This window comes from Nematostella vectensis, chromosome 6, assembly GCF_932526225.1.
Source record: "Nematostella vectensis chromosome 6, jaNemVect1.1, whole genome shotgun sequence".
NCBI classification, from domain to species: domain Eukaryota; kingdom Metazoa; phylum Cnidaria; class Anthozoa; order Actiniaria; family Edwardsiidae; genus Nematostella; species Nematostella vectensis.
The window spans coordinates 689,020-715,169 of record NC_064039.1 but is presented as its reverse complement, the minus strand read 5'-3'; the positions used below and the strand labels follow the sequence as shown (position 1 = coordinate 715,169).

At 45.4% G+C, this 26,150-nt stretch overlaps 3 protein-coding genes and 1 long non-coding RNA gene across 7 annotated transcripts; 2 read left to right on the top strand and 2 right to left on the bottom strand.

The window, feature by feature from the left end:
- Positions 1-8,151: 8,151 nt before the first annotated feature.
- On the top strand, positions 8,152-13,464 carry LOC5510536 (DENN domain-containing protein 10). 3 transcript variants are annotated; one of them, XM_032379720.2, is made up of 9 exons: positions 8,152-8,248; positions 8,360-8,559; positions 9,135-9,167; positions 9,952-10,150; positions 10,560-10,671; positions 11,550-11,719; positions 12,153-12,191; positions 12,591-12,685; positions 13,069-13,464. In XM_032379720.2, the coding sequence occupies exons 1-9, from the start codon at positions 8,209-8,211 to the stop codon at positions 13,237-13,239; spliced, it is 1,059 nt and encodes a 352-aa protein (XP_032235611.2). In that variant the 5' UTR covers positions 8,152-8,208; the 3' UTR covers positions 13,240-13,464. The 3 variants fall into 3 exon arrangements, with proteins under 3 accessions (XP_032235611.2, XP_048584913.1, XP_001631005.3); XM_048728956.1 differs by having other exon boundaries at positions 8,201-8,248; positions 8,348-8,559; positions 9,952-10,063; XM_001630955.3 differs by having other exon boundaries at positions 8,201-8,248; positions 8,348-8,559.
- Positions 13,465-13,822: 358 nt separating this feature from the next.
- Positions 13,823-16,239, bottom strand: LOC5510534. Its single transcript, XM_001630927.3, has 3 exons — positions 16,102-16,239; positions 15,441-15,486; positions 13,823-15,085 (listed from the first exon to the last, which is right to left on the bottom strand). The coding sequence occupies exons 2-3, from the start codon at positions 15,444-15,446 to the stop codon at positions 14,090-14,092; spliced, it is 1,002 nt and encodes a 333-aa protein (XP_001630977.2). The 5' UTR covers positions 15,447-15,486; positions 16,102-16,239; the 3' UTR covers positions 13,823-14,089.
- Positions 16,240-18,413: 2,174 nt separating this feature from the next.
- On the bottom strand, positions 18,414-21,132 carry LOC5510525. Of its 2 annotated transcripts, XR_007311904.1 has the most exons (3): positions 20,983-21,132; positions 18,592-19,540; positions 18,414-18,437 (listed from the first exon to the last, which is right to left on the bottom strand). XR_007311904.1 is itself a non-coding variant. In XM_001630926.3 (2 exons), exon 2 carries the CDS (start codon positions 19,529-19,531, stop codon positions 18,728-18,730), a length of 804 nt encoding a protein of 267 aa, XP_001630976.3. In that variant the 5' UTR covers positions 19,532-19,540; positions 20,983-21,132; the 3' UTR covers positions 18,502-18,727. The 2 variants fall into 2 exon arrangements, 1 of the variants encoding a protein (XP_001630976.3); XM_001630926.3 differs by lacking the exon at positions 18,414-18,437 and having other exon boundaries at positions 18,502-19,540.
- A 1,484-nt stretch (positions 21,133-22,616) lies between these two features.
- LOC125567922 lies at positions 22,617-25,929 on the top strand. Its single transcript, XR_007311905.1, has 2 exons — positions 22,617-23,082; positions 25,187-25,929. It is a non-coding gene; the product is annotated as an uncharacterized LOC125567922 (long non-coding RNA).
- The last annotated feature ends 221 nt before the right edge of the window (positions 25,930-26,150 follow it).

The following is a 26,150-nucleotide window of genomic DNA, read 5'->3' as shown; positions in this document are numbered from 1 at the left end:
TGCAATCATCTTATACGTATACGTATACGCGCAGTATGGAAAAAGGCCGCCTAGATGCAGCAAAGCTGCATCACAGCAAGCGGCTAGCTGTGTAGCCGATGGCGAGAGCGCCGGTGCAAATGTACGTCGACTTGGCGTTTTTCTGCGTTTTGCTGGGGATGTAGTAGCCGGACAGCTCAGGAGCCCGCATCGACTCCAGGGATTGTTTTGGTCGGGTCAGGTTGTAGAGTTTGAGCGCGTAGTCAGTGTCGGTGAAGTTTTGCTTTGCGAGGGCCCCTCTATCGCGACTTTGCGCTTGCCAATCTAGGATTTTTTGTCGCCGCTGTTGGTAGCGTCCATAGTCTCGTTGGTATTTCTCGAGGGCCTTGCCGTGCCTCTCCTTCTCAGCTGAGGCAGGGCTCTCATCGTTCGACAGGAACTTTGCGAGGTAGTTGCCACCAACGAATGCAGTCGCGTTTAGGACGGCGCCATCAACCAAAATTGCGATGTAGGCCATCGAGTAGTGTGTGATGCTGTGTACGTGAACACGAGTCTAATACGTGGCCTACACGAGACTACATGGGCAGGATCTTCTGGTCCTCAAGGTAACCCTTCAAAGCGACAGCACCCGCAACAGCGGCAGTCATTTTTGAGTAGTTCATGGCGTTCGAGGAGGGGTCTTTGGTGAAGTCTTCGCGCAAGACCTTGCGCCCAACCCAGCCAATACCGGCCACGGGCCGGTTATGACTGCGGCGTCAGTGATGGTCTTTGTAATCTTGCTTTGCTGCGTCGTCGACATTGCGATGCACGGACGTGCGGATATGGGTGGGGCCCTTTTGTTTAAATGTCTGCTTACTCCATGGCTAACAGCCGAGATTTGCATAGTCCGGGTCGGCTCGCCGGGACGGCAAGCGGTGGTTGCTGTGCATTTGCGGGCGGAGTCACGTCGTCGGTACCTTCGGTAGCTGCTGGTGTACGAGTGAACGCGGCAGCTAGCTCCCGCCTACGTGTGTAGAGGCCGATCAATGACACTAGAAAACCAGCGACCCCGAAAACCAAGCTGGCCGACCAAGCGGAGTTGCTCTCCGGGACTGGTGTGTGTATGCCTTTGGCATGATAGCCCTCGCGTCCCTGCGACTCGCTAGCGACCGGCGACTCAACGTGTTGCACAGCTTTCTTAAGTCGTTCTTCGCTCTGCTAAGTCGTTTCCACTCTGCCAAGCGCCTTCCAGCTTCGACTTGTCCAGGGTGTTAGGATTCTCTCCACCAACGCCGAAGGCGTACGTGCAGGTTCATGAGCAGTTTCTTCCGCAGCTTGTTTGTCAGGTTCCGCGAGATGCTGAGCACTAGTACTTCCTTGAGGTTCCTCCATTTGTGATGCAACTATTTCGTTGCTGGAGAAGTGGCAAGCTTTCAAATGGGCGTCTACTCTAAAGTCGTCGTGGCAGACTCGCCATCTTATGAGTCCGCGACTGCTACCTCGTGTTGACACCGCGTGTCAGCGGCGTTGGTGTTCACGGCTAAAGCCATCAAACGACCGCAGCGTAGAGACAGGCTTCCGCACAATGTGCGGAGCTCGTTGTTGATGATGTCGGGCACGAGGTCGTTGTGAAGATCGACCACGCAGTCTATCGGCAGCGTCATGCCTACTAGCTTGGTCATAAGCTTCAGGAAGCTGTCTGCCAGGGCGTCTGTAGTCCTGCTGGCTAGAGCGGTCTCGTATCGCTTCTCGTACTTCCTCACCTCCTCGGCGCTCATGCGTTTGACGTCGTCGTGAGTCAGGGCCTTGCCTACCATCTCTCTTGACTTCCCCGAGGCTACGAGAATCGCGATCTTCTCCCTCGCGTCTGCTATCTCAGTTTGCTTACCTCCGGTAGCTGGCTGCGCCGAGCAGTCCAACGACTCGACAGCCGGGAGGCCGGCGGCGCCCCCCTCAAGAAGACTCTCGTAGTATTCGTCGCTCATCATGGTACACGTGTGTTGTCAAGTGTGATCAATGCGTTTTCGTGGGCGGTGATTCACTGCGCTTACCGTTCAACTAGGGCGATGGTATAAGGGTGACGCAAACAAAACTCTGAGAACTTTTTCGTCTTGAGGGCCTTCATGTACTCTTTCATCTTCTCTTCTGAGAGCTCCGCGCCGAAGTCATGCTGGATAGCCTTCATGTCCGCCTTGCTCGGGGTATAGAAGACCACCAAGGCCGCGATGTTCTCACGGAACGGCTTCGTGATGCTGGTGAGCTGCTGCGTGATCACCCACACGCTAATATCCACGTGGCGCGCGCTGAACGCCAAGTTGACGAGCTGGTCAGAGAGCCTCTTTACGTCTTTTGAGGCCGCACAGTCGTCGAGTATGATAAGAGCAGCCGGTACACTATGAATCGGGTCTTCCCGCATGACGTCGGGCCCACGATGAGAGCGTTAAATGGGATGTTTTTTGGGTCCATACCGCGCTGCCGCTGACACTTCGTGTCTGTGCTCAGTATTGTATGGACTCTAGCTGTCCGTTCATAAGGTTCATTTGGGCGTCGGCCACCATGAACACGTGACAGTTTACGGTACCCGTGCCGCTTGCCGTGCGTTTTATCTCGAGATGCACACCGTCGCGGGTGTTGACCAATCTGACACCACCCCCATGGATAACACTGTCGTCCGTCGTTCGAAGGTCGACCCACAGAACAAACTTGTTATCGCCATAGAACGACTCGGGGCTGACACTAGGCGCTCCGCTGTGCCCCCCCCCCCCCCCCCCCCGGGGGTTTACTTGCTCGTAGAAGAACGTTGTGCCGTTTTGGTAGGCGGCGGCTGCAGACCGGGCGAGGTTGTCTTCCCTCAGGCTTTCGTATTCCAGCTCTAGATTCTTGATGCCTTAGGATAATTTGGTAGCATCGCTTCCGACTACTATCTGGTCAACCGTTGCGAGCGTGATCTCGAAGAGCAGCGCCTCGGAGAGCGCCCTTGGGTACAGTACGCCTTGGTCCGTCAGCAGAGAATGGTCTAGCGGGATGGTGTACTTCGCCCCGTGGGCGGCGTTTAGAGCGTTCTCCTTGGCGTTACTAGTCGCTTTATCGCCAGCCTTGGAGCGAAGCTTGTGCATGTTTTCTGACTGTTTGCCCTGCTCCAGGCGGTCCTCTCTCTCGACCTTGGACAGGTAAAGCTCCTCCGTCTTAAGGATATCGTAGCGGTTGGTGTCCTGAACGTTTCTCCTGCAAACGTGATTTTCAGGCGGCTCACGAGATTTCGGCCGACGTTGTTCACGACGGTATTATTTGCTTGGCCTGAGATGGAGAGATCGCAACCGACCCTCAAGGAGCCAGGCACGAGCGTGACGCCTTCCGATAGCTTTGGGACCGCCACATATAGCGTCTAGCCGGGGGAAGCCGTCGACGGGTTGAGAGTGACCCGGTGAACAGTTCTCTCGGCTTTCAACCCCAGAGAAGTTCTGGGTGTTCGTTCGGGGTCAAGTTTATCGCTGACGGACATTCCTAGTAGTACAAAGTCACCTGGCTATGGTGCTGACTGTTAGACATGTCTAATATAGCGTAGCATGAGCTATGCGCACGCATCATGGATAATGTTGACGTTGACATTGACGATACCTTGCCGGGTGCGTCCGCCGAAGGCAGGGACGACGAGACGACGCCCCTTATCCCGTTTGACCCCAACGATGGGGAGTCGATCCCAATGACGAGCACGTCATCGCGGGGGGCGGACGCAAACAACCGCTGAAACCTCGTTCACCACAGAGGGTGCAGCGACAAGACTCGGTCTCCAGTCCCTCAGGGAGAAATACCCAGACCTTAACGAGAATCTGATACGGTTCCAGTCAGACCGGAGGGGAAAGACGCTAATACAGCTTCGCAACCTGGACAAAGGAGGTTGGACTAAACCAAGACAGCTGTTCAATGAGAACGGGGGAGTTCGACAGGACGTTGCAAAGCTGAAAGGCTTCAAGCTGACCATGGGGTCCGTGGCAGAGATAGACGCGGTCATCCAGGAGAACACAAAACGAGTCCAAGAGCTGCAAGGGGTGGTAGCCACAGACAGGGAGTCGCCGCCAAGAGGCCCGTGAGCGCAACGAGGAGAGGCTATCCGAGATTGACGAACTAGAACGCAAAAACCGAGAGCTCGAGAACCAAAAGCCGCTAAGAGAGCGCATCAAAGCCATCTTCAAAACGTACGGCTTTACCGTCACCGCTATCGGGTTGACCGTAGCGACGACGATCGCGGCCATTGTGACGTCGCTCAGCAAGTCGCTCTCCTCCGTGGCCAGAGGGGTCGGTAACGGGCTTAAGGCTATCGAGAAAAAGCTAGGCGAGCTTCTCCCTGGGCTAGTAGGCAGCATCGCGAACTTCGTGTTTAAGGCTGCAGGGGAAGCGGTGAAATTCCTTGGCGAAAATGCGTGGCTGCTCATTCTAGCCGTAGCCGCGTTCTTGGTTCGCCGAATGCAAAACAATCATCGAAACAAGTAATACGCCGCGGCCACCGCGAGTGCCGACAACCCCGCCTTTAAAGCGGTGTGGTCACTTTTTTCGCCCGGTCCGGGCGGTGTCATGCTGCGCATACGTGAAGAGGGGGCAGGCGCCGCGCCCTCTGCGTGCACTTTCGCAGGTGCAAAAGCCTTGCTTTCTGCAGTTTATTGTTGTAGCCCACGACGCTTTGCGTGTTTATCACCAGATCGCTAGGCATCAGCCACACTCCTGGTGCGACCGCAAGACTCAGTCTCACCTTGGCCTCCTGCACGGCTAACTGGTACCTTTGCACGCTTTGAGCGATGTCTTTTTCTATGATCGCGTCCTCAAGCAGCTTCGCGAACTCCGCCTGCGCCCCCATGGCCGGCCCACCGGCCCCCGCGATAGAGGAACGGACGTTTACCTGCGCGCCAAGCACTGTGTGGACGAACGCCTCGACCGAGCGATCGAGTCTTCCTAGCCCTGCTTTTCTCAGCCCCTCACCTTTGGGAGGCGCAAACCAGCTATATTGCACACCCCCGTGGTCGTCGTTGCGTATGAAACCCACCTGCTTCCCACTATTGTACGTCCCACCTTCATCGCTAAACAGATTGAGGTGGCTCGGGTACTCGTCCGCCGCCGTGTCGCAGCCACGGATCACGTGCACGTTGCGATACCCCTCCCACGGGTAGAACACAAACACATCGCCTAGCCCGTGGTTCCGCCCGCCTTTCCATCGGAAGTCCGGCTTGCGCGGCAAACCGAACTCTATACATAGACGCAAGAAAGCGGCTTTCTTGTAGGGGTTACCTTTTTGCGTGAACGGGCTGTCGCCAGGCAGGGGGCGCCGAGCTCGTAGAGTGTCCTCCGCGTGGTAAAGTAGACGTGAAACCTTAGAAATCCCCTGATAACAGAGGGGAGCGTGGCGAAAGCGGGGTCGGTTAGGGACACCCCGCATCCGAAGGTTGCGCACCAGACCGCAAAGTTGAGTTGCTGTGGCCAGTACCCATAAGAAGGCTCCGATAGCCACCGGCGAGACTCCTTGGCGGACTTGTGCGTGACTACTGTCTCTTTGAATATGTCTCGGACCCTAGTCGTGAATGATTTGTCCTCAGCCACGTGTATCTCTAGCTGCGTGAGTAGTGGGGTGATGTCTGAGGCCGTGCTCTCCGCGGGGGTCGCGGGCACGGCGTAGAGCAGCTTTTGCGCGAGGGTCAGAGACCTAGGGAAACCGGGTTTTGCGTGTTTGACTTGTTCGGCGGCCGATAAGGCGCCCACGCTTCGTGGCGCTCCGGCAGTGCTCGCTATTTAACAGCTGGTATAATCTCGAGCGGGAGCATCAGATAACGACTATAGCCGCCCTCCCGTCCATCGCTACTCTGCCAGCCGGGTACCACATGGCCGAGTACATCGTGGAAACGATCAACCGCGCTGAAAGCAAGATTCTGACCGCGGAGCTGGTCCCCCTCACCGGGAAGATCGCGCTTATGTCCAGTGGCGTTGCGTTCCTGAATGCCGAGCTTTGCGCACTGTTTGGCCTAGAGACTAAAGGCAATCAGTTGGGGGAGCGGGGCCTCGCACTGCCCTTGGGGGGACCCCCACTTAAGGTGGCTTTGCCGAAAATAGAGGCCCTCTACATCTGCTGCGATATCGTAGATCGCGCGCAATGCCTCTCCTTAGGCAGGCCTTCAAACGTTCTCGCTTGCCTAGGAACCCGCGGGAGACCGCACGAGAAAGTCGTCTATGGACCCGACATCCCCGTTTGCGTCGCAGCAACTTCCTCTGAGTTCGTCTCGAGTATCCAAATATGGGTAAGGGATGACTGCGGTAGACGGGTGGACTTTAAGGGCAAGCTTGTTCGCCTTGTATTAGAGCTAACCTAGCTTCGACGTAACAGACATGGCAAACAGCGACGTTAGCGGTGGTGCCATATACCCCTCGCTTCCCAGTGTCTGCCCGCAAACGCACATGACGCAGGGCGTCGGCGGCGACGTGCATAGCTTCCGACTCCAGAAAATATGTGACACTCAGGCGGTTCTAGACAACGAGATAACGCATCATCGACAGGTGTGGAAAAAGTATAAGCGCGCCTTTGCCGTTACCTATGCTGTGTCTGTGGCATCAGGCATCTCTGCAGGGGCGCTTTCCAGCGCCGGGGTAGGGGTCTCTTTGAGTGGGCTAGGGGTTCTGGTCGGCGGTCCGCTGGCAGGGGTCGCTGGGCTGGTCGGTGTCGTGGGCGCAGGGGTAGTCTCTAGGGGTCTTACGAGCAAGGTGGCTAAACACGAAGACACGATGGTTTTAGCGGAGAGTAAGAAAAACTCGATCAACGAGCTGGTCTCTAAGGCTCTGCAAGACGGGCATATCTCAGACGAAGAGTTTCAGCTAATACTTCGGGAACAAGAGAGATACTACGCGCTCAAGGCCGCTATCAGAGCTCGACACGGCCTCGCATCGCGTGAGAAAAAAAGCAAGAAAGGGCCCTCCCTGGAGACACGCGAAAAGATGAAAAAGAGACTGCGAGAAATTCGCGAGGAGTTCGGGAGCGAGGTGTTCGAGTAAAGCTCAGGTTTAAACGCCACGCCAGCGGCTTTGAATTTACGGCCGAAAAACGGTCATTCCCCGCTCCGTAGGGTGGCGGCCCAACCCAATGCTCGGTATACTACAGGACAGACGGGGGTCTAATTGCAAGGTTCCCACATGTTACCACACAAGGGGGGGCAGCCACCCCCTTTTAGGCTCGCCTAAAGCGAGGCGCTTTAAGCAAACGCTTTAAGAGACCCCTCTCCCACGAGGCCCCCAGACGGTATACCCCAGGCGTTGGGCATGCCCTAGGGCATACAAAAAACAACGGAGAACGGGCTGGGGGCGCGGCGGGGGCGCGGCGCGGGTCCCTCTCGTTTCTATGAAAGCCCCTGCCCGACCTTCCTACCCGAACCCCGCCCGACGTAGATTGGCAATTGCCAATTTCTTTTCTACCCGGACTCCGCCCGGCCATGGAAGACGGGCTGGGGGGCGCGGCGGGGCGCCGCGCGGGTCCCTCTCGTTTCTATGAAAGTCCCCAGTCCCGCCGTAGATTAATGATTGCCAATTGTTTATCTACCCGAACCCCGCCCGACGTAGATTAACAATTGGCAATTGTTTATCTACCAGAACCCCGCCTGACGTAGATAAACAATTGCCAATTGTTAATCTACGCGGGGCCTCATCTGCATGAGACGGGGCTGGGGGGCTCGGCGGGGCGCGGCGCGCCTCCCAGCCCGTTCTATGAAATGACCCAATCCCCCCCCCCCCCCCCTATACATGTTCTCACTAGGAAATATCGATAGAGTCATAAGGTATTTTGGCGTACCTACTTATAAATCTCGTACCTACTCCTTTCTCACCTCAGCGGGCGGCGTCTATTCGTTCTCTTCTCTTTGGCTCATTCTCCTTCTTTAGCTGATCCCCTCTACCTTGCGTTCTGTCTTTCTTCAACGCAGAATGATAACTTCACTATACAAAACAAAAAAATAACTGAATGCCGAAGGATTAAGCGAATATCTGTGGCCGGTTCCTAGAAGGCCAGATAAGAGTTTTCTATAGATAAATGCTTATCCAACGGATAAATCCTTAACAAATCCTATACAATAGATAACTTTTGTCCGTGGATAACACCGGCCCCTGGACAAGAAATGAGTCAAGCACAACTCTATCCACGTGGTCTATACGAGGCGTGATATGCCTTCTGGGTAATCTCTTATTATCGCGGGCTCATCAGTCGCTCAGTCTCCCTCGACCAAGATGGCGGGTCTCGGAGATCTCGCTTCGCTCTCTGTAATTGGTAATTAACAGATTTAAACTAACTCTGTTGTAGCTATTTCCATTCAAGTTTTGTGCTGCACCACTAGCATGATGTAATAGATCTCGCATAATGTAATAGATTTCCTTGTAGAGAAAGACTCGAATGGTGATGTGCTGTGGACCTGGTGTTTTCCCGCGGTCACCCCTGCCTTCCGGCAGATAGTGATGCGGAAATGCTGTCTGAATTCTGAGAAAGGACAGGAGTTGGTATCCTTTTGCTATGGGCAGCTTCAAAGAAAGTGGTATTACCTATATACTACTGACGTGAAGAACTCGAGTGTTATGCCTAAGGTGCGGACAAAACAGCAGCACTGTACAGGGCCCGGAATGATTCCGGGACCTGAAACGGTCCCAGGACCCGAAATGGTCCCCAAAAGTTCCCCAACTGATCTTTTAGGGGGGGAAGGGGGTTGTTGTTTCATTGAATACCCAGATCATAGCACCAAAGAATTTCAAACACTGTCAGGCATTTCAAATTAAGAAAATATTATCAGAATCAATACTCAATTGGAAAATACTGTACCTGTCACAAAAGTGTGAACATCTACAGTATGTCCCCATGTGCTGCAGGATCCCTTGCTAAACTTATGAATACCTCAAAACAGGATTTCGTTCCTTTGTATTAATGCCTTATTCTTTTAAAAAAGGGTGTGAAGTTCTTTTGTAGAACAATTTTTCTGGAGTATTCTGAGGTTGTTCCAGATACCTTTTTCACTACACACATGGAACCTCTCATATGAGCAAATAATATATATATCCCCTACAAAACACAGGGATTGGCTATCGGTTGCCACATCCACCCGAACCTCTCTTTTGCTGTTCTGGCCAAAGTGAACTGACTGCATCATGGTGTGTTTTTATTCCAGGTAACTCATGTCACAGTTGTCTTATTGGCGAAGGTGGGTTATTGGAATGAGTCAGTTAATAAAATGGGCTAGATTAATAAAGATCTTAAAGTGTTTACCTTCCATAATCCAGATGATTAGGGTTAGGGTCACTGGCAGCCAGTACTAAGGAATGACTCTCTATTAGGGTCAGTGAAGGCAAGCTGTCACCCGCATTAGGCAGGTATCAAAGATTTTGGACCTCATTACAAGCCTAATTTTTGCAAGAATGTTCCTACATTCTCTGTATTCACCCACATTAGCCCTCTTGGGTCTTTTCACATATTAACTGTATTTCACTCGATTTCACAAGATTACTGTCCAAGCTGGTGGTCAGCTATTGGGAAGGGCAGTATCATTTGGTGAAAGATTTCGGTCTAAAGGGTGGCAAACTTAGATGTGTTAAAATCATTGAAGAGTTAGATAGTAGAATAAGCTTTATAGGGTTAAAAAGATCCAGGATTAAATGACAGGCCTCACCTTGCATGAAAAGTGTTATCTGTTGAGCCTTATGGAAAACCCTGGATCTAACACCCAAAATTTTGGTCAGGCTCAGTGGAACAGTTCAGACTTGGAATTTTTGTTCTTTTCTTTAACCCCTTTTTATGCTTATTATCTAGTTTGCCCGGCCCCTACCCCTTTTATTGTATAGTATCTACAAACCTAACTGGTTTTGCCACTTATAAGATTTCTAGCTTCAGAAAACAAATTTTCTATTGGGCTCAGAGTTATTACCAACTTTAGAAAAGCCAGTTTTAGATATGATTTAATATCAAAACTTGTATTGTATCTTTGCTAGGATTTCCATCCTGAGAAGTACAGGAGCCTCACTAGACTCTTGAGCTCTGGACTCCTTGATACTGGTAACCCTGCTGAAATGCTGGAGCAGTATCTGTCTGTCTTGACTAAAGGTATCTGCTCTGATAGTGAGGATGGCAGCATGTTTAACCTCAAAGAGTACAATCCAAGGGCTGCATTTTTAGAAAAGTCTCTAAAAGGTGGGTACACATGCAACATGATATAGCAGCAGAATGAACAAGGGTGTGTGCACATTAGTCATCAACTAAAGTAATTGTACTCACAATCCAGTCAGAACATTAAGTAAGGTTTAAATTGTGTCATCTGTGTTTTATGAAATTTAAGACATAAGTGTGGGAGCATGAAAATTACCATCAAACCAGTTCAAGCGTGCCTCCTAGAGTCCCTCTAAGTCCATTATTTGAAATTGCATTTGATTATTTGCAGAGAAGTTTCCAATTTTGAAACGAGTATTCAAATTTTCAAAATAGACTCACTTCTCTTTCTGTTAGTTGCATTATATTGGTGTACGTAATTCTACTTTCTAAATCTTAGTGTAGTAGTGAATACATTAATTGAATTGTGATACTGCCTTATTTATCTTTTCAGATGTTGTTAACATCTTTGGAGTAGAGACAATTCTGGTCTACACGGCCTTGCTTTTAAAGAAAAGGGTTGCTGTCTACACTCCAAGATTGCCGACACTCCTGGACATTACAAGGTCAGCTCTCTTAAGGAGATTCGATACAGTTTCCCGAATTCCCAACCATCCTGTCAATCACAACTCGTATCTTTTGCTACAGGGATCGGATCAACAAACTATTTGGCCATGCCATGTAGCTAGGGATGAACTAATGTAACATGTGATTGCATTGCTATTTCTATGGCAAGGGAACAGTGAACCCATTAAATTCACAATTCGCGAAATTTTGTTGGCTACAGCTAAAATTCTTAACAAATAAGCTATAGGATATTGTACATCAGACATTGGTCGACACTTAGAGGAAGTTTTATTAAAATCTATAAGAGGAATTCTGAGATATTGGCATGTTTTTATTTTCAGTCACTCTGTTATTTATCTACTTTGAAATTTGCCCCTGAAAAAAATCCATACGCAAGCAAGGATTTTATTTTTACCATTGTAATTAGCTACCTCTTATTTCTTATAGCCTACCAAAAATGAAAGCAATCTCTTTTGTTGATTGTTAGTTTTAGGGGCCATTCCGGGGACTATTTAATACTTTCAAAATGAAGAAATTGAACTTTTTTGTTTTTTTTAGCCGCCATGTAAAATTTCGCTGATTAATTTTTTTGTCGTTTTCGTAGAATAAAATTAAGATATTGAGAAACATTCGGGTTAACTTTGAGCTCCATTGAAGGGTTGTAAGAAAGCGATTAGATTTTTTGAAAGTAGGCATTTCAAGCGCTATATGGATTTCTGACACATGGCTTTCTGGCAGGCCAAAAGGGAGTTTAAACCACCTAAACCCTATCCCCCTAGGTTCGCTACTGCCACTTTTCTACCCCCTCTCCTTTAGCTGCTACCTTTTGGTTGCATTTCTTCTCTCACTTTCCTAATCCTATGAATTATTTAATTAGAACTCTACCAGTACTTGTGTGGCATAGGCAAAACTGGTCCATTTTGCACCCATATGTGGATTTAGAGGAGGATGAAATTGAGGAGCTTAAGTCTTCAGTTACTTACATCGCTGGTTTCACTGATGCATCCATAGAGAATAGAACAGATCTTTACGACTTACTCATGAATGGTAAAGTATACAAATTAATGCTCAAACAACGTCCAATACACATTATTTTACAGTAGACCTTTGAGACTTCTCTCACGATAATCACCCCTTTGGAACAAGATAAAATACATAGAAAAGCCGATAATATAGGAGAGTGAGACTAGGTGAAAAGTGTTTCTGTGGGTTGTCCAAAGTGCTCACTCTACTGGACAAGTTTTGGAAGTGATATTATTATTGGAAATATTAGCATTATTAGTTATTATAGAGTATTGTGTTATATCTAATAACTGAATGCTGATGTGACAGCTTATCAAAAGAACTTTGATTTTTTATTTGTTTTTGGGAGAATAATTATCATTTACATTAACCCAAGCTATATTTACCGAGTCCTTATTTGGCTCTGTCAGAAGTCTTTAAGGTCAACAGGCTTATTATTTTTAATTCCCTTTCCCAGTGGCAACTGGTGAAGTCACCATTCCTACCCACGCTAAAGGTGAGGCCTAATGTAAATGTTTAAAATTGCTTGATAGGAAGACTCCTTCCCCCATCTTAAATGTCTTATACTCAGGTAAAGCACAATACTAATAATACGTTTAATATTTGAAGAAAAACTGCATATTTTCCCAAGGGTTCCATTAGGTCCCGGCGGCCGGCGGAAGCGCCAGCTATTTTTCACCGAGCGCCGGCCACTTAAAAAAAAGTCGACTTAAGTTTTTTTAACTAAAAAGATAAAATAACTTCCACCCCCTTCTTATCAATCTCCACCGCCTACTCTGAAAGTTAATGAAAGCCCTGTTTTCCTCACAACGTGTAAAGACAATCTGGTTTTATTTGATTACTTTGTTACTGTGATCACTGGTAAATGGTAATTCTATGTCTACCATGTTTTTAGAGACCTTCCAGATGGGTAAGGTGCACAAAGACATCGCAATGTTCATGGTGGAAGCCAGTAAGAATGAAGAAATGTCCGACCAAGCATTTATTAAGGTACATGCCTATATTCATCAAGATATTAACCCACATGTAGGCGCTTTCTCGCGAAAAAAAACCCTCTTATAGTGTCTACACAACGCCGGCGAAAATCATGTTCCGTGACGTCGCTGCTTTTGCAACAAAAGATATGATAAGAATTTTGGTTGACTCAGATAGAACGTGCAAGGCTCTTGGGCGGTTCGAAAGATTTTGTACGGCGGAAGACACAAAAACGACCATTTACCTATTCTTTATAAATCTATATTAATGTCAGGCTTAAAAGACATTCTGTGGACAAGACTTAAACTTTTACATAATTTTCTTTATATGAAATCAGCTGAATAGACGTGTGAATTGCAGAGGAAACACTGCATTCTCCGCTTACCTCCCCATTGCAGGAATTAACAAACAAAACGAAAGACCTCGTGAACAACCTTCAGAAACTCGGCGTGGATACGGAGGATGGCAAGCCGCCAAAGATCACTTTAGATGGACTCAGGCAGCGCAAGCTGACAGCAATCATGGAGAACTTCCTCTTTAATCTTGCTGCTGCGGAAGGCCTTGTGTAGTCATTTCCTGTCCCGGGAATATTGCATCGTCACTTCCTGTCCCGGGAATATTGCACCGGCGCATGGTAAAGGCGTGTCTACACATTTGTTACGTCAATACAGATTATTTTTGATTGAATTGAAAGATCTAGGAAGGCATAGCTGGGTGTCCATGGCCAAGTGAAGTGAAGCTTTACTAATTTGTGCGACTCGTCACAAGTAAATGAATCTTTAAAGAGTGTGAGATAAAATCGTCAATCATTTTATTTACTTCCTGGTAATTTAATTAGCTAATAAATGAGAAAACTCGCTAGATAATGCTAATAAATGAGACAATTCGCTAGATAATGCTAATAAATGAGACAATTCGCTAGATAATGCTAATAAATGAGACAACTCGCTAGATAATGCTCATAAATTAGACAACTCGCTAGATAATGCTCATAAATTAGACAACTCGGAGTAGTAATTCACTGACCACGGGTCAATAAAGCTCAATCGGCTCTGTTGATAGTTCACTAAATCCGTCTAGAAACTTTTTCCATCCTTATACACACATAGAATTAACCGTTTTCTTCACTACCAACAACAGGGTTAACCGGAGTCCAACTCATGTCGTCATTTTATTGTGCAATAAGCGGCAATTTCAAGATGTACAAATCGTAAGCTTTGGCAAGAGGCTCTAACCCTCCCCCATCCCCCCTTTCCTTTAAAGTTTTCTGTGATTTGTGTATAACCTCGAAATGTCTAAATATAAGAACTAAGGCAGCAAGAGTAAAATTAGCTTTTATATTTGCATTGGAATCAAACTTTTTGTTTCAAAAGTATTCAAAATTGGGAAAACATTTTAAAGGGTGTGTCCCTTTTATCATTACTTCTTTCCAAATATTCCTAATAGCTGCTTGGTAGAGTCGTAGATCTCACAGTCGCAGCATGAGCGAATCGACAGGGTCGTCTCCTTCCATTTCTGCACCAGCACGCTCTTGCCCATTCTCTTGCTTAACACAGGGTCTTCCTTGTAGCCTTCCAGAATGAGACCAGCGCTCTTGATAATCTTCTGTGCACAGTATCCAGCATTCGCGAAACAAAATGGCGTCTCACCCTTCTGTCCACCTGACGCATGTGCGGCCAGTGAGTGACGGCACACGGCTTCATTGAGATATCGCGGGAACTGGTTTGAGGGAAGCGTCGAGATGATGTGACACGTGCTGCACGTGTGATAGCGATTATTCCCCAAAACCCTTGTGCCCTTGCCATAACAGCCCTGCACGCGCTCGCCAGCCATCCGCCTAACACGTGCCTCGCGTCTTCTTTTGCCAGCCCAAGGTACCGTCAGCTCCGGATGGTCGGTTTCTTCTAAAGGCCATTCCATAGTCTTCTTTGCATGTCTGAGAGCCTTGGCGGCTGGAGTTGGTTTTAGCAATTTTGAGTGTTCTCTGATCGGTTTGGTATGGTTGTTTTCAATGTACGGTTGTGGAGTTGGAGTAAACTTCACTTGGTAGCAGGGATGGCCGGGCAAATAGTAACTCTTACCGCATCTACTTTTTATCAAGCTCGGGAGACGCTTCCTCGCGGGGAGGGTCGTCTTTTGGAAGTAGTAGTTAGAGGGGTCCTCGAAGGTTAGTGCTTCGTACAGATTTGCTGCCACATATCGCGGGTTGTACCCACCCACGTCCTTTAGCTTCCTGGTGAGGAATTCCTCAGTGTCGTTCACACAGACCAAACCTTCAAGGCGCGGCAATTCCTTCTCCAAGCAGTCGTACATGACGTAGCTTGTGCACTTGTTGGGCTGCACGATCCTCGCGGACGATGATGCGCGGGCAACCAGGAGACCAAGCAGGAGAACAAGGGCAGTCAGCATAATCGCCTGGGGATAATAATGCAGTACTTAGAAAACACAGTCCAGAAACCATATGTCTGTTTTTTCCCTCAGTCTGCCCTTCGTGTACCAAGCAATTAGTCAAGTTTGAAAAGAAAGGAATATATCTAAGGTTTTATAAAAGAAAGGAATATATCTAAGGTTTTATAAAAGAAAGGAATATATCTAAGGTTTTATAAAAGAAAGGAATATATCTAAGGTTTTATTAAAGGGAAGTAGAAGCAAGCAAGGAAAGTTAACTATAGAAGCACGCAAATAGAGATGTTAGTTTAAAAAAATCATTTTCGTTATTTTAGAAATTGGAAAAAAATACAAGGCTTGTCCATCGTGAGCGGTCGTTTACCTTCATGCTGAGTTGCGTTCTCACCAATCACACCAGTCTTGTTCACCTGAAAAGAAATGCTTATGATAAGACGATTAAATATATCACAGGGGCCACAGAGCAGGATGGCGCGTGGTGTCGGGGGGGGGGGGGGGGGGGGGACTGGACTGGACTGGACTGGACTGGACTGGACTGGACTGGAGAGGCTAAAGTCCTCCTTTTGCGGTTTGATGGATACCGGACCCCGAAAAAAATAAATTGTCGTTTTTAATGAAAACACTACAAAAGCAGTCGAGCGTGTATTTGATTTTAAAATGCTTGGCATTTTTGCATATACTTTTAAAACTTATTTGTCAAATACCATAAATAGAATAGTTATCTTTCTCGCTGCATGGGAAACTGCTTTTCCTAGTGTTCAGTGTTCGGATTTCATCTAGTTAAATATATTTATTCCTTTATTATCAATTTTTCTAACACATCGTTATATTCATTCATCAAACTTCTTCATGGAAACGAAGATATCTTATTTATTTGAGATTTTGTTCAATAATTTGTAAGGAGAAATATTTCTTGATTTCGACACAAGTTCTATCTTTTTTAAAAGTCTGTAGAACAGAAAAGTACGGGCAACTATGAACGACACGCCTTTAAATCACAGTCTTTGAAAGTCTCGGCCACCCACCTTTAGTTTATTTAGGCCTATCGACGTATCGTTAAATGCAGAAAAGCAGCTGATACTTGTATAGTTATAGACCTTTTACCTCGGAGACACAAGACGGGAAATTGTTTTTGTAAGCGGAAAAACCACCGAAGAGTGAAGCACTCAATAAGTGGGTTCAAATTTCTAAAGCCAAGTGAACAATGAGATTAAAGGTCTACAGCCAAGTGACCAATGAGATTAAAGGTCTAAAGCCAAGTGACCAATGAGATTCTTTATGTTCAAACAAATAGTAGTGATCGTGCCTTAAATGTTTTTAGATTCGTCTTCAGCTTACTTAGATAAACAACATTTTGGAGCTAGCAATACTTATCATACGCTTGAATTCCTCTTAACCAGACTTGTTTTGAATAACGTTTTAGACAGAACCACGATTGGCCCTTAGAGGTGTATCTATTCATTTCTAGTTTTTAAGCCTCTAATTTACCACTACTCGATCCAGATCTGTTCTATACTATCCTTTTTTTACTATAAGATTTTAGTATTTACTGAACACCTCCCTTACCCCTCTACTTTACCTTACTCCCTTACTGTGCCCTTCCCTTACCCCTCTACTTTACCTTACTCCCTTACTGTGCCCCTCCCTTACCCCTCTACTTTACCTTACTCCCTTACTGTGCCCCTCCCTTACCCCTCTACTTTACCTTACTCCCTTACTGTGCCCCTCCCTTACCCCTCTACTTTACCTTACTCCCTTACTGTGCCCCTCCCTTACCCCTCTACTTTACCTTACTCCCTTACTGTGCCCCTCCCTTTCCCCTCTACTTTACCTTACTCCCTTACTGTGCCCCTCCCTTACCCCTCTACTTTACCTTACTCCCTTACTGTGCCCCTCCCTTACCCCTCTACTTTACCTTACTCCCTTACTGTGCCCCTCCCTTACCCCTCTACTTTACCTTACTCCCTTACTGTGCCCCTCCCTTACCCCTCTACTTTACCTTACTCCCTTACTGTGCCCCTCCCTTACCCCTCTACTTTACCTTACTCCCTTACTGTGCCCCTCTCTTACCCCTCTACTTTACCTTACTCCCTTACTGTGCCCCTCCCTTACCCCTCTACTTTACCTTACTCCCTTACTGTGCCCCTCCCTTACCCCTCTACTTTACCTTACTCCCTTACTGTGCCCCTCCCTTACCCCTCTACTTTACCTTACTCCCTTACTGTGCCCCTCTCTTACCCCTCTACTTTACCTTACTCCCTTACTGTGCCCCTCCCTTACCCCTCTACTTTACCTTACTCCCTTACTGTGCCCCTCCCTTACCCCTCTACTTTACCTTACTCCCTTACTGTGCCCCACCCTTACCCCTCTACTTTACCTTACTGCCTTACTGTGCCCCTCCCTTACCCCTCTACTTTACCTTACTCCCTTACTGTGCCCCTCTCTTACCCCTCTACTTTACCTTACTCCCTTACTTTACTGTGCCCCTCCCTTACCCCTCTACTTTACCTTACTCCCTTACTTTACTGTGCCCCTCCCTTACCCCTCTACTTTACCTGACTTTCTTACTGTGCCCCTCCCTTACCCCTCTACTTTACCTTACTCCCTTACTGTGCCCCACCCTTACCCCTCTACTTTACCTTACTCCCTTACTGTGCCCCTCCCTTACCCCTCTACTGAAACCCTTCCTTGTACCTTGTTCTGTAATATGAGACGAAAAAACATCATACTGTTGAATCGTATATTTAGAAATTATGTTTTATTCTCAAAATGTTTTAGTCTGAACCTTTACATTATTCCAAATAGGGCACGACTTTATTACAAATGTGGCAAAACCTCATTACAAATGTGGCAAAACCTTATTACAAATGTGGTATGACCTTATTACAAATGTGGTATGACCTTATTACAAAGGTGGTATGACCTTAATACAAATATGGCACGACCTTATTACAAATGTGGCGCGACCTTATTACAAATGTGGTAGGACTTTATTACAAATGTGGCACGACCTTATTACAAATGTGGCACGACCTTATTACAAATGTGGCACGACCTTATAACATTTGCCACGACTTTATTACAAATGTGGTACGACCTTATTACAAATGTGGCACGACCTTATTACAAATGTGGCCTGACCTTATTACAAATGTGGCACGACCTTATTACAAATGTGGCACGACCTTATTACAAATGTGGCACGACCTTATTACAAATGTGGTAGGACCTTATTACAAATGTGGCCTGACCTTATTACAAATGTGGCGCGACCTTATTACAAAGGTGGTAGGACCTTATTACAAATGTGGCACGACCTTATTACAAATGTGGTATGACCTTATTACAAATGTGGCGCGACCTTATTACAAAGGTGGTATGACCTTATTACAAATGTGGCAAAACCTTATTACAAATGTGGTATGACCTTATTACAAATGTGGCACGACCTTATTACAAATGTGGCACGACCTTATTACAAATGTGGCGCGACCTTATTACTCATGTGGCACGACCTTATTACAAAGGTGGTAGGACCTTATTACAAATATGGCAAAACTTTAATGCAAATGTGTTAACCATCTTGCTTCCAACCCATGCAAAAAGTAGTTCAGCAAGTGACCCACTTGTTCGCACGATTTTGTTGCTTATTCACAGTCCGTTTATAAAATTCATCATAGCTAACATGTTGCCATACATCTCACAATCACAGCACGACCTGATGTTCAGAGTAGTCGTCTCCCACTTCGGCTTATAGATATTGTTTCCCAAATCAGGAGCCGGCTCATATCCCGTGAAGATCAATCCCTCGAGCTTCAGAACCTTTTGGCTGCACTCTCCAGCATTTGCGACGCAGAACTGATCCGACGCCACGGCCCCTGAGGCCGCGCCCAGTGAGTGCCGACACACGACTTCGTTAATATATCGCGGGAACTGACCGTCTGGAAGCTGTGTGATCCTATGGCAGAAAGTGCACATATGATACCTACTACTTCCTTGTGTTTGTGTGCCCTTCTCCCAGCAGTCCCCTGCGCCTCCAATCATTCGCTTCATTCGATGACGTCCATCCGTTGAGTCTGGATGGATGATTCGCTTGGGGCCTTCCAAAGGCCATCTAAAACGGCGGCTTATTGGCTGCTGGCCTTCCAAAGGTGGACCGGTTGTGGTTGTGTAGGTCCAACCGGATGGGTCCTCAAACTTGAGCGCTTCGTACAGGTTAGCGGCCATATAACGCGGATTGTAACCTCCCGCATTTTTGAGCTGATCTTTTAGCATCTGCTCGGTGAAATTCAAGCAGATGATAGTTCCTTTTAGGTTGGGTTTCTCCTTCTCATAACAATCGTACATGATGGAATGCGTGCAATCTTTTGGTTGGATGAGGTACTTCGACTTACGCGCCGGCTCGCCTGTAGTCATGTGAGCCAGCCACGCAAGCACCACAACAGTATAAAGCATCGCAGGGAACTGTATCGAGAAAGAACAGTTATAACATGCACTTTTTTCGATAGACCCTCTCTCACCTATTGTCAGGAAACAAGCATGGTGAGCACATTATAAGCTAGTTCAAATGAGGTTGCACCAGGGAATCCATGTGTCATAGCCCGCACTGGCTCATGGGGGCGTTTAAATAGCTTATCCTTATCCTTGAAAACAGGTATAGGAACATAAACGCTACTTCATAACTAGAATTTTTTTAATTTAGGCTTATTTGAGAATTTAATTGACACCAAAGAAGCACTGCGGGATACTTGGATTCTCCAAGTGCAACCTTATTTGGAATAAGTGAATACAGGCGTTACTTTTGCTAGCATTGGCTAGCATATTGCGTAAGGTTGGTGGTATTTATTAGCACTTCTTTCCCATTGGCTAGCATATTGCGTAAGGTTGGTGGTATTTATTAGCACTTCTTCCCCATTGGCTAGCATATTGCGTAAGGTTGGTGGTATTTATTAGCACTTCTTCCCCATTGGCTAGCATATTGCGTAAGGTTGGTGGTATTTATTAGCACTTCTTCCCCATTGGCTAGCATATTGCGTAAGGTTGGTGGTATTTATTAGCACTTCTTCCCTAAATCTAGCGCAGATAATGGTGTAGAGTTCATAGAAACTCAGCACTTTATACATTAGAGGAATATTACTAAACTCGTCTTGATCGTTCAGTAGTGTGAGTCTCTAAGCGTATAATGGATGGTGTTTGAAGTTGTTCTGCATGCGCAAACAACAGACATTTTAGAGATAATAATGATTCATTAAAATGCATTCTCTGTTCCGCAAGCCACAATTAGCCTGCCAAGGCTGACCCGCATCGATGCATTGTGCCATAAAAGCGCAGATTCCAGATTCCCAAGTTTTGCCTAAATTTTAATACTAAGAGAACATTTTATTACATGAGGTGGAATAGGCCTGGAATGAAGATATAGATTAAGAAATTGTTTAGGAAAAAGTAAACTTAAAGTAAAATCAATGAGAACTAGAAGCTATGCAGTAAGTGCTGAATTTAGAAGTTGAGTCATTAATTTTCATAAAGCGAGAAAATATGGCAGTCAACCCGCAATTATGCAAGGGCTTTCTAATACACCACAAGAAAAAAGGCACTTACAATGCTTCCATGGCTACAAGTCTTCGATCTGAGATTGAAATTCTATATATTGGCATGTCTAGGCTCGCAGCTACAGGGATGCGAATAGGGGGTAACACCATTTAAATCAGGATTAGTCGGATATATGGAAGAACTTTGCCTCTGCCCCTCTGTGGAATATTAAAGGGCTGACGACAATGGCTCATTTTTTGTGAAACATATTTAAGTATACAAAAGCAATGGTAACACGCTCTAATGCACATTCTAAATCGGTTTTAAAAAATGTCTCTAAGCAAAGTAAAAAGTACATAAAACTATAAATAGCCTACCTGTTACTTTTTCAAGCCTCAAAAACCAGGTTTTGCCCTTTTGTCTGTAATTTGCTTGGACTAGAATAGAAAATAAACAAAGTGTCTTTGGCATTCAATGAGGCAAGCCTTCTACGATGCGGAAAAAATAGCGTGTAGATATGGTTGAGATAGCAAGAAAAGCACAAGTTATACTAATCAGCCAATCAATGGCGTGGATTTATCCAAAGGTTAGTATTAATACTTAGCCTTTAGTGGATCAATAAAAATCAACAGCAAAGAAACCCGGAAAGAGGTCTTGAAGAAAGATATGAATGCAAATTGACTATTTATTATATTAATTGAGTTTTTGAGCATTAGGGAGCGGTCATTAATTACTGGGAGGGGGCTACGTTTTTGGGGGCTGTCATTAAAGGGGGGGTCACTGGTTTTAATATAATACTGAGCAAGACAGTCATTGTTGAAATGAACATTTTATTCAGTTCACATGTTTCCTACTACTATTGTATATCTAGTTCCATAATTTTCAGGTACCAAATCTTGTCTTTATATAAATAAATTTTGAGAAACCCTCTCATGGTTCAACAGACAAAGCTGCCCGTTCAAATCAGTTAAACAAAACGAATGCTTTAAAATGTTTCAAATGTCTTTGTTAAAATTGTCGACGACGTCGTTTTCTAGCGACACCAATATTTGTTGTTTATCTCTGTGCCACTCTTAAACTAGCGAAAGTAAAGATTCATATCTAAATTAAATAGGACAAAATTGACATGCTAGTTGATCTATATTTTAGTAAAGGTTATATTCAGTTACACTCAGTATGCATATCAAGTCTCTGTGGTTTTAAAGAGATATAATTATTGAATATAAAAATGTGGTGGGGGTGGTGCAAATTTTTGGGCGGCCGGTCTAGGGGGGGTCACGATTTTCTGGGCTTGTATTTAAGTGGGGGCCAAAATTATTGAGCCCAGGGTTTTGCGAAATAGCCGCCCCCCGCCCCCCAGTAATTAATGACCGCGTCCTTAGCTTTGTCAGGAGACGTATATGGTCACGTTATGCGTGACGTCATCGATGACGTCTTTTTAAGCAAAACTATCCCGATGTCATATCTATATTCATCTCTTAAAGGAAACATTATATGACAACCAAACTGGGTATGTGTCATGTTTGTGTCAAGGGGGGTGCAAAAATATGGTCAGGTTATCGCTTTTAGGCAATGCCTAAATCTATATTTTATCATTGTATGACGGACCACGCATTGTGTGTCCGTGTGATGTCTCCAGACGCAATCAATAACACTAGTCTCGCCCTGTAAGCGCACGTCATATGTCTTTCTCAAATCCTACGGTGGTTATTACATTATTAACACCTTCTATAGCTAAAATTCTTTGAGTATTCTCAGTAGCTAGTTTCCTTTTCCTTTCTTTAATGTTGAGGAAGCGAGTGATACGTGACGAGTGAAATCTCTGCAAAGGAGGTCATTACTGTACTGAGGTGTGTTAAAACACCACCATTCTTGTTTTTTGTTTATCATACTCACAAGTATCCCAAGATTCCCATTTCTCTGAGGGCAATTACACTCGACAGAGGGAGAAGAGCTCCAAATGATCGCGTTGTGGGTAGAAAAATAGTCGAATATTGATCGTTGGGGGAAGAAAAGCGTTTTTCATGGTCGCGATCACAGTTCCAGCACCTTGTTATGCTGAAAACAAGAACTACTCTGAAAATTAATAACACGCTGCAAGGAAGGCTACTACATTTGTTCTAGTACTTTTCCCTCCTTCCATCCTTTGGTTGTTTGAATATATTTCTTGCAATCCCAGAATCCCCTGAGCCCGCGATTTTCGTTGCAACTAACCACTGACAGGGGCTGTCTGGGGATGGGTTTGTATTGGATGTTCAAAGAGCTCGCGCTTTTACAGCTGGCATAATTGACATGACTATCAAATGGATTCTATTGTCGATAATATTGGCCTTGCGCTTATTTATAGATTTTTCAACGGCGGCATAGCATTAGTATTTGGCTTCTCTATAGAAGGAAACTCACTTGAAAAAGGATCAGGAAAGGCGAACAAAGCTTAATGTGCTTATCAGCTTCCCTGCAAACTGTCTCAAATATCGGTACGAAATCTAATCGCATCTTTTAGAAAGGTGACTTTAAAATATGTTAATCTCTTGGTATACATGGCTTCAACTCTAAGAAAAAAAACGTTGAAAAAAGTAATCGTGAAAACAGAGAAACATTTACTGTATTTTTAATATACTTCTTTGTTTGTAAAGCCTAGTTTGTATTCAAAAAGTGTTTGTAATTTATGCAAACCGCGCATTTCGATTCATTTCTCGAGATCCCATAGTATAAATAGAAAGGGAAAAGACAGAAAGACACGAAGGAGATTGAATAAAAAACAGAACTATTTCATCTATTATAGAAGTGACGGTTTATAAAAAAATAGGGCCTTTTCTATGTTTGGAGAGGTGATTTATGCAGCGCTGGATGAAAAGCTCTGTCTCACTTTTAGACCCAAGGATATACACAAGTAAACATGCCTTAATAATTCATCGCTTTCAAATAAAATCCAAGAGTCCGAAATGTATTTGTATTTAACTGCATTGGCAGTGTCACTCCTGATTGTTATCGTCAGGTTTCGACGGATCGTAGAAAATTATAACCGTCGACCTCTTCAGTGCTCGTTTCACCATTCTACCAGGCTACACGACTATTTGCGAATTATGCTTGAGGATACGTCAGATTATTGACGAAATAGCCTTCGCGGTCTGTCAAAATTGCTTCTTTAGCAAACAGCAACAAGAAACAGTTTTGGACAGGTAGATCATTTTTTCCATCGGAAATGTAATTCATTCTATAATCACTATTTTACGGCGTTAAGGGTAAACGAGTAAATGCGATAAAGAATACACATTTATCCCTGTTCACCCAGCTTTCACCCTCTCTTCGCAGGCCACTTTAAACAGTGGCTACGTCCCCCGTGTGGATATCCATCGAGCAATAACCACTCCGCAAAAGACGACCATCGCTAGTCACCGCGATAAATCTCATTTTCTAAAGTCTATGTGTCTATTCCATTCCGCACAAGGAGCACAACTCTTGGTTGGAATGCGTTGGAAAGCTCCCCGCGATTTGTGCTAACGCTAAGTTTTTTCTCCACACACCTCAGCGCAAAGAGTCTTGGCATTTTCCGCGAGGACGCTGCAGTCTTTAGCATGTTCCGTCGCGTCCGGATTTCCCTTTTGACAATCGCACTCTATTTTTGCGAATGCATTTCTTCGTCCTTGTCTCGTGCAGTTTAAAAATTCAGACTTTTCGGAGTCTTCATTTGCTTTCGTTTCCACGACCGATGCCATGTTACTCCTTCACACACCTGTGACTTGCGGTTTAACTGCGAGCTCGATGTCTTACTTATTCTATTTCTTTCTCGTACAGTTAGTATTTTATTACCAATACAGGCACAGAACCGCGGCTTGCCAGTCAAAACTTGCTTTACTCATAAGCTGAGGTTATCGCAGAACGGTACGCATACGGAGTCCCACGCCGCCTTGCATGCATTTTCGGAAGCACGCTATCCTCCGACCTGGCAAGTAGAGTAGTTGAAGCTTGCCGAAGTTTTAAGCCACCACTGTTTGTTTGCACTTTTCCTTCTGTGAATATCGATACCGGGGTCAGTGGCATTGATCTCTTGATAACTTATCACGCATTAAGTTTCGGGTCCTCTTTTTCTGCGTAGCTGAAACCTTCAAATTATCAAAACGCCAACACACAGGATTTCTCGATTGTTCCGGTTGAATTTCCAAGGAGGCCAACAAAGTGCGCTAGTTGTCTTCGGGTCTCGGGATAGACTCGCACCTGTCAACACCACTCGTTCCGTGTACGCTAGGTGACGTCACCGTCGTCAAGTCAACCGCAAGCTCACACAGACAAAAAGTAATTGAAATTTTGAGATGTAAACTGCGATGTTAGTACTCGTGACTATAGTTTAGAAATAGCAAAAATACCTTAGATCAAAAGATTTGGACATAACGATTTAAAGACTAATTATTTTGGAGAAATACAGAGCGATACTTTATTTAAGAAAATGCAAAACGCTAAAGTTTAATGTTAGGAGACAAAAAAAATCTAATATCATTTTTCACATCTAATAAGCATATTTAGACCATATCCACATGTAAATCCTATTTAATTAGCTATTTTCTTTTCTGATATGAACAGATTTCAATTCAATCGCCACGGGCAATTGAGATAGTTCTATGGCAGTGCGCCAAGGTTTTACAACAGGAGACACCAACAAGAAAACCAACAAACAAAACAACAAACAACGTTAAATAATAAACACACACAAAGCGTCAGTTGAACTGTGGATATGCACAGACTTTCGTAGATAAGTGTTTAAAAGTGTTAAAAATAACATAAAAAAGTGTTTATATTCAATAATATATAAGAGATACGTATTGACTGGGCTCGGCTTTGCAGGCTGTGGGGACAAACACTTAGAGCTTAATGCTAAGAACCGAGCCTGTGCTTTTACCCTCGGTAACTAGTGTTACTAAGGAAGTTACTAGTTTCCAGGGGTAGCCAGGGGGGTGGCCTAGGCCCCCCCTTTTAGCAGCCAAAAATAAAGTAAATGTATGAGAAATTATCTAAAATACAGGAGAAAATGCCTTGAAAGTCCCTTCTGGGCCCCCTCCTATTATAAGTCCTGGCTACGCCGCTGTGTACCATGGTAAATAGCACTTGCCTGCTTGCGCACGCCTCTTTTCTTTGTACTTCGCTGGGCTGGCGTCCGTACTAGTGACTACATACGTGTGCTACTTACTATTAGTATACAGTACAGAAACTAGTAACCGCTCTTTGCGCCCTCTAGAAATTGTATCATTTTAAATACGTATAAAAAGGAGAAGAAAAGATATGTACGTATAAAAAGGAGAAGAAAATAAACTATTTTCATTGAATAATCATGCCGCAAGGTCTCGAAATATGAGGGTTGCATAACCCTTTTGTGTATAGGGGGGGGGCTGAGTGGTTTCATAGAAAAGCAATTGTCATTGCCAATTGTTAATCTACGTCGGGCGGGGTTCTGGTATATAAACAATTGGTAATGTTAATCTACGTCGGGCGGGGTTCTGGTAGATAAACAATTGGCAATTGCTAATCTACGTCGGGCGGGGTTCGGGTA